At 32.0% G+C, this 8,423-nt stretch overlaps 1 protein-coding gene across 1 annotated transcript; it reads right to left on the reverse strand.

The window, feature by feature from the left end:
• Positions 1-218: 218 nt before the first annotated feature.
• LOC110686172 (cytochrome P450 90B1-like) lies at positions 219-7,795 on the reverse strand. Its single transcript, XM_021862763.1, has 8 exons — positions 7,351-7,795; positions 6,712-7,036; positions 6,455-6,607; positions 5,875-6,132; positions 5,688-5,780; positions 5,164-5,242; positions 4,893-5,002; positions 219-969 (listed from the first exon to the last, which is right to left on the reverse strand). Exons 1-8 carry the CDS (start codon positions 7,551-7,553, stop codon positions 706-708), a joined length of 1,485 nt encoding a protein of 494 aa, XP_021718455.1. The 5' UTR covers positions 7,554-7,795; the 3' UTR covers positions 219-705.
• Positions 7,796-8,423: the final 628 nt, after the last annotated feature.

The raw sequence follows: 8,423 nt of genomic DNA on the forward strand, positions 1-8,423 counted from the left end.
TATAATATGAGTGATGTATAGGCAGACTTACCATGCCCTTTTTGTTTGTGAAAATTGCTTGTCACTTATTTAATTCATCGAGTATCTTCTTTATCTTGAAAGAAAACTGCCCTTGAGTAAATTTAAGTTTGCTAAACATGCAATTAAGCAACAACTTTCCTAAAGCACAGCCATGACGAGCTTTAAGTCAAAATATTAGATAATATTGGGAGAATATATATTACATAAATTAATACTACTTAAAAGTCTAGAATACAATAGAGCATGTACAAATTACAATTAAAATAACCGTCAAGCTCCAATGTGGACGGCTTAATAATAATGATGATGATAATAATAATAATAATAATAATAATAATAATAATAATAATAATAATAATAAAAAAGTGAAAAGGCATTTACAAAATCAGAAGGGGAAGAAATTAAACCAATTGGTCTTGCTTGTCTTTCTATGCTTCAATTCACCCATTAAATATTGCTGATTCTTCTCTTGTTACATGAAGCTAGGCTATCAACAGCAATCCCAAGCAACCCTACCCCCGAAAAAAAAGAAAAAACCCAGAAATTACTACTAATCTGGGAAAATATTGACTTAATTTTCTCCAATATATATGTATGTATAGATAAATATATTATCATTATTAATATATTTTTTTTTTCTGTGCAAGATTTGGATGATAGATTTAAGTTGGGAATTTGATGAACTCAGAGTCCAAAACTTAAGCGTTGAACTTGAATTGGTAATCCTTTGGGGAACTCGACGAATGGGTAAACAAAAGCTTGATCTTTCTCCGTTATTTTCCAGTCGAAATTGATGACCAAATGGTGGATGAAAATTGCCATCTCCGTTCTAGCTAGTTCTGATCCTGGACATAGTCTTTGTCCTCCCCCAAATGGCATGAAAGTGTTTCCGCTAGTCGGGCTGGAGCTCGAGTTTGTGACTGGTATGCCTCCCCGATTTACACCATTCTGAAAAGATGAAAACAACAAATTGAAGATTATGCATGCATGATGATAAAATAATTGATGCTGATTATGCATGTTAATTATGGATGATTAATTATTAGTTTGAAATGTACTAAGAAATTGTATATATAAAGTACACTTTGTAATTTGTCTCTTCTAAGGAAGAAATGTGACTTTAATACTTTGAATTGATCACAATTCACAAGATTAGGTACATTGAATGGCAACTAACTCTTGCGATCTCTAAGTGAAGTACAATTTGAGAAAAATAATTGACAAAGTAGTACTATTCTATTAATTCTTTGACAAACATGCGAAAATTTACTTTAATTTAGTACTCTTGAATGTTCTATTCCCTTACATTTATACTCTGTACTTTCTTATAATTATGCTAATACTATGTACTAGAATATCTTTTTAAAGGAAATGTTAAGGAAACTATGTCTAATGTGAAAGTATTTTGGAGAGATTATTGCACAGTATAACACTAATGTCCCACCTCTTATAATTATACCCACCCCTTCAATAAATACTAACTACTCTAATAATATTAATAAGAGGTGGAAATATCGGTGCGGATTACACAATAATTTTCCTTTCCTTCTGCTAGCTCAAAAAGGCTCATATAACCCCAAAATCAACACCAAGTTATTATCGGAAGTAGTCTCATAAAGAAAGAGATGAGCAACCCTCCACAAAAGGGTTTAATTTAACTATGTGATAAACAAGACTTTAGATAACAACTTAGCCTTCAGATAATTAACTCATTCTTTCGAATGAACACACTGTCATAATATAAATTGTTATAAGAAATTGTATAATATAAAGAAAGGGATATTATAGTATAATAGTATTATATTAATACTATTAATAATATTAATAGTATTAATATAATACTAATATAAATGATTTAGTATAATATAATGAACAACTGTAAAATGAATTAGGAGTTTTGGTATTTTCCTTAAAACTAATAATTGAGCAGGGAGTAGAATTCATGAGATCATTCAATAAGATATCAAAGAATAATACGGAGTAAGCAAAAGTAATAAACTTTTGTTGCATTACAAAGTGTTTATATTAAAAAAAAAAAAAAAAAAAAAAAAGGAAGAAATAAAACTTTCTGCTCCTTTTTCTTTATTTGAGCATCAAAAAGGAATTGAAAAGGAAATTTCTTAAAAAAGGAAAAATGTGATTTATTGCCATTTTGCAGGGGAGAAAATTCCTTGGGGCCGACATCATGCTTTTGCGGACCCGTTGAAAAAGAAAAGACATGTTGCACGTGCAACCTACAGTCCCACTTCCACGTGGGGCAATTATCACTTTTGGACCACAGCCCACTCACTCACTCACTTCACTTACTTAAAAAAAATCACTTTCTCTCTCTTCTTTGGATGATGATGAGAGGGAAAATGTGGGTTTGGTTAATCAAATCAAACCCCAACTTTCTCCTAACCAAACCCATCAAATCCATCTAAACAGTAAACACAACCCTCCTCCGTACCAGAGTGCTACACCCACGGGTTTATCACGACACTTCATACAGTGGGTCCTAATTAATCTTTTTCCCTATATATCATTTGGTTTCACCCCTTGAATAAATTAAATTGGGAAAAATTATCAATTGGAGTACTTCTTATGGCTCTTGTTCATTTAGCTAGTGACTATTCATGTGTTTTTAAGGTCAATCCGGCAAATATATAAGGTTAATTATGATGAAGGGTTTAGGAATTTTGTAAGTTAATTTAGCAATGAAAAAATCAAATTCTTATAAATTTTATTACTTTGTATGTTATTCGGAGTACTTAATAAGTCATTTCAGGTGTCAATTTAATAAGGAGACTCGTAAAAAAATTATGCACTTGTACAAAAGAAAATTATTACTCCATATCACCTATTTCTAATTAAGAATGTTAAACAATAATCTTGATTGATAGACATTAATAAATCATTTACAACTTACAAAAGAAGAAAGAAAGGAAAACAAAAAAAAACTACTGGTGTTATATAGCTATCGAGAGTCGAGAGTACACAAGTAAATAGTTGTATACTACTGGAGTAGTTGTTAAATGTGGAACTCAAGTTGAAAATTGACCAAACAAACAAAAATGTAGTGGTGCTCATTACATTTATGACAATAAATTTAGTACTCCTTTCATTTTATTTGCCTATTTTGTAATTTGTGGCTTATAATATCACAAACTGCAAAGTACAATACATGAACTATAAGAATCAAATTATAATTTTTCATTCCTCTAAAGAATAGTGAGTTATCTAGAAACTATATACTTGTAAAGAAGTTATACATACATAAATATTTTGATTAAAATCAAAATAATAGGAGATATATAAAAAAATATTCAAATTAATAGCATTTCCTTTTTATTGTATTTACAAATCCCCAAGTATACTCCCTCTCACTCCGTTTGTTGCTCTGATTTAGAATCTTTATGGAGACAACAAAGTTAAGAAACAAGGGTAGTGAGACAAATTATTTCTTTAGATAACCAAATATACCCTTATCGTTGTCCTATAATTTGTATCCATTAAATAGACTATTCATATTCAACTACCCTGTTTAAGAAGCATGTCTTAGGACTGATTCATATTTCATACCCGGGTGCAAACGGAAAGTAGGGGCCGTCCTCAATGATCTTTCAATTTTCATAAATTAAATTTGCCCTAAACTTACATTTCACACACATGTTTGGGGCATTGCTCTCTCTTATGCGTGGTCCCCTTCCCTTATTTTGTCTCTAATCCTAAAACTGCTCTTATTGTCCCTAATCTAAGACAAATTTACAACTTTTAGTACTCTACCTCTCATTTATAACTTCCCAAGCACAGTAAACTTACATATAATAAGATTTCATAACTGAAACATTTGCTTTTTTGATCTTCTAGTTGTTAGTCAATTTTAATAACCCCAAACTTGTTTACCTAACTATTAGCACACTGATCTATTTATTACTTACAATAATGTTTTTGTCACTTACAAGATAAACTTGAACTAGATCACAAGTACACATTTATCTTGTACTAGATCACAAGTACGAGTACACATCTATAAACAAGTAAAGTGTAAACATCAACTGTGCAGCATCTAAGATAATGTACTTTTAACAAGCCTCTAGGCTGCACGCACGTCCCTTGATCCCCTCGTTACCTCTTAATTTACTCTTACTGAGTTCAAAGTATATTTTTGGAATTGATCAGTTCGAATTTCATCGATTAATTCAGATAGACATTTAGGTTGTATGAATATAGAGAGAATTCAACCTTTATTCATGTTTTTCACGTCAAGTAATCGCCCTCTCCCTTTAAAGAGAATCGAAAAGGTTTTGTTTTTTCCTAAGAAAATGAGAAAGTTCCACTTGATGACTCTTAAACACTACTATAATATACAAAGTACTAATCTTTGTCGACTTAATTCTTAAGTATCTTCATTTTTGAATTTCCTGATAAAAAAATATCTACAAGCTCTACATATTGGCAGTACAAGTAATTTTATAGAAGGGACAACGAGAATTGGAAGAAAAACAGTTGGCAGTTATTTCATGACCTTTCACAAAAGCTTTGGATCCTCGTAGGGACAAGGAGGGAGAAGGGTTAGGGGTCAGGGAATAGCAACAACTCCTACCAGCTTGATTGCCTAGCCCATAGGATTAGGATACATGTCCCAAAACTAGATAGGGCCCAATTCCCATAAAAAATAAACCTTATTTTCGCATTTTCAATACATATAAATATGAATTAAAACGATTTATATTTTGAATTAAAAAATAAGTACTCTGTAGATACTAATATAATACGAGTACTTATTAAATGTATTATTTTACCATAAATATACTCGAATTCTCAATGTGTAAAGATGGTTGTGAACGGAATAGATGGTAAGGCGGAAAATTAAAGTAGGGAAAACTGACCTGCTGCCATCTCCAAGGGTTGAAGACATGAGGTTGGTCATAAAAGGCAGGATCCAAATGCACGGCTGCTAAAACCGGCAGCACTTTCCATCCACATGGAATGTCATAACCTTTACAACAGCAACATTACATTAATTAAACCACAGCAACAAAATAAAATAAGATATCAACTTTCCGGCCGGCAAACTTCCCGTGAACCACCCAAAAAGTTTACTCTAATAAATTATTAAAGAAAAACAGATACTAATTCATTAGTAGAGCTGACATTTACCTTTATACCGAACATCTTTAAGAGCCTTCCTATGCAGGAACCTTACTACATTGCCCAGCCTTAGTGTTTCGCTAATAACCTTCATAAAAACAAATACATTTAAGATTGTTAATTATATACGATTATTACCAAAATTATTATTATTATTATTAATTTTATGAACATGTACTTCTCACCAGTCTCCACTTTCATTTGATCATTATTAATCAAAATCCCATAAAAGTTCTATTTTATGTTCGTAAATTTTGTATTGTTTCTCATAAACTCTAGTATAAATTATTATCTAACCAATAAGGTTAAAAAAATTTAAAATTACGAATACCCAAAAATAACCATCGTTCCTACAACAATATCATCAATATTATAAACGATGACTTAACAGGCTCTTAACCATGGTCTTAGACAGGATTTCCATATATTTCATGACGTAATGTTCAACAAATTTTTATGATTAAGAACTTAAAATATTGCTTGCATTTTATAGTGATTAAAATATTAAATAATATAGTCCTAAGAAGGCTTACACACTGAGTGAATTCCATTTTCTTGTAGTCATCCCAGTTCAATTCTTTCTCAGCTGATTGCTGCTTAGCTCTGGCAATCATAAGGTGCTCTTCCTAAACACATTAAAACAAACAAATAAGCAAATGGAACCAAAATTTAAAGGCTGAATTAATCCATGATAATAATTTTTTAGAAAATAGGGCATACCCTTAATTGTTCAACAGCAGAAGGGAAGCCCTCCAAGAAAAAGATGGCTAATGCAATGGAAACAGAGGAAGTTTCATGTCCAGCAAACAGTAAACTCAAAATTAAGTCAAGTATTTGCTCTGTTGATAGATTGGAATACTTCAACACCCATCCAAGTAGATCATCTTCTTCAAAATATTCACTCCCATCATTCATCTTTTTCTTCTTCAACTTTTCCTCCATTTTCATCTCTATAAAATCTAGTATGGCTGTTCTCGACTGTCAATAAAATTTAGTAAATTGTTAATCATATAAGTATTAGTTTTCCTAAACTCAATTTTTGCATTTCCCTCTAATAAATTCTACTATAAACAACCCATAATACCAATATTACCCTTGTGATATGGGAATTGATTTTGACACTCCTATCAGTAAATAGAGCACCGAAAAGTGAAAAATGTGCTCCTATAATCCGAAATCAAATTTTGGAGTGCCAAAATTATTTCCACCGTGACATATGGGCAATTATGATTTCGGCACTCCTACCTCTACCTCCCCCCCCCCCTCCCCAACAAAGATATTTTTTAGGACTATAATTTACCTTTAATGCCCTTCTATAAGGACTTCCTGGTAAATTGATGGGAGCTGATACCACACCTTTCATAAAATTAATATATTCCTTCTTTAGATGCTCTGTTTCAGCTTCCCCATGATCCAAACTCAGTATTTGCTTTGCCATCACATTGAATGTGAACTGCAAAACCCAAGATAAAAAAATATGGTTTCATCCAGACAATCAATATAAATGAGATAAAATAAATTAAAAAAAGAAAATTCAAAGGTGCAGAAGAAAGATACCTTCTTAGCTTCATCTTGAGCAGAAAAGGTGCAATTCTCTTGCCAAGTTTTAAGAACAAGGACAGTCTGCCTCTCAACCTCTTTGATAAGATGAGCTTTAAGCCTACTGTGGCTCAAGAAATTGAGAGATATATTCCTCATATCTTTGTGTATTTCTCCATTCAAAACCAACATAGACCACTTTCCAAGTATCCCATCAATGCTACTTGGGTAGCTACTTTCAAACAACCTCCCTTCATTTTGAAAGATGAATCTATTCAGCCCAGCATCTGCTGATACAATTGTCGGTTCCCCAAACAAATTTGCCCTGTAAATCTTCCCAAACCTGCACAACTAATAAAACTTTAGAGAATTGGGGTGGATGAAAGATATACTACAATTTGCTTATTTGTATCTTACAAGTTATATGGTGGTCTAAATGTATTCAACTTTGTTCTTAGGTAATCCAGAGTTCATTTAACAGAGTGTATGATAAAATTTCTGAATATGAAACTGGGAATGCATGAACCTATGTAGGGAGAGTTCTACCCTTGGTTGGGGCCTAGCCCGACTCGAATCAAAGTTAGTCAGAGTCTAGTAAGCTCCTAGTTACGGGTGGTAAACTAACAAAATATTAGAGCATATGGTCTTTTTCATTACCTTGCTATGTGTTGCTCCATGAATTTTCCAAGGGTGGTAGCAGGATGTGGCTTTAAGTAGCCAAAAGTTTCCCCAATAAAGGGCAAACCAGTGTTACCAGGAGGAAGATTTGGAAAGGGTTTCTTTCTCTTAAGGAAGCTGAGGGTCCAAGATAAAGCCAAAACAAATGGGAGAAGGTACAAGAAGAATTCTAAGTCAGACATTAGAGATTATGAAATAAGACTCAAAGCTTCAATGAATTTTGGGAAAGGGGTATATTTAATTTGTAAGCTTTTTGCTCCTCTTCTCTCTTCCCAAATATGTGTTTGAAGAATGAGTCAACCTTGCAGTAAACAGCAAGACTGACAAGGGAGAAAGAAAAGAAGGTGGGTGTTTGAGCTTTGAATGGAAAAACAAAGAAGCAAAAACAATAACAAGACAAAGGAAGAGCAAATGTTTAATGAAAAACTTTGGAGCCAATAAGGGGGTTTATATAACCTGCTTTTTTGTCTTTTTAATGGGCTAAATTAACTAAAGAAAAGGTGACAGAAAAATAGAAATAATTTGAGAATTTACTGATTTATTTTAAACAATAGAAAAAATAAATATGACAAAGAACAACCATAAAACATCTCCTTTGATCTACTTCTCTACAAGATATTAGAGATATCAAGAGAGATATTAGAGATACCAAGAGAATCTCTCTTGATATCAATATTATTATCAAATCCTTTTATTTTTGGTGTAATATGATATTATGTTATGTGAATATAGTTAATATTTTGTAATCACTTATTATCTAATTTGATTCTTGTGAATCATAGAGATTGTATTAGGATATCTTGTAACACTATAGATTTTTTTTTTTTTTCTCAAATGTTTCACCCGATTCACCCTTTAGACTAATTCAGATTCGATGCTCAATTCTAGGTGGTTAGGTTCAAATTCCCTCCCAATTGTTGTTACGGGATTATAACACTATAAATAGTTGTATCCTATTATCAATATAATTAAGCTTTTTCATGCTCTCTTAGTTTTCTCTCATTTTCTCTAAGATTTCCAACATTCTCTTCCAAATAACTCTATCTTTATCA

Source organism: Chenopodium quinoa, unplaced genomic scaffold (assembly GCF_001683475.1).
Source record: "Chenopodium quinoa cultivar QQ74 unplaced genomic scaffold, ASM168347v1, whole genome shotgun sequence".
Classification (NCBI taxonomy): Eukaryota; Viridiplantae; Streptophyta; class Magnoliopsida; order Caryophyllales; family Amaranthaceae; genus Chenopodium; species Chenopodium quinoa.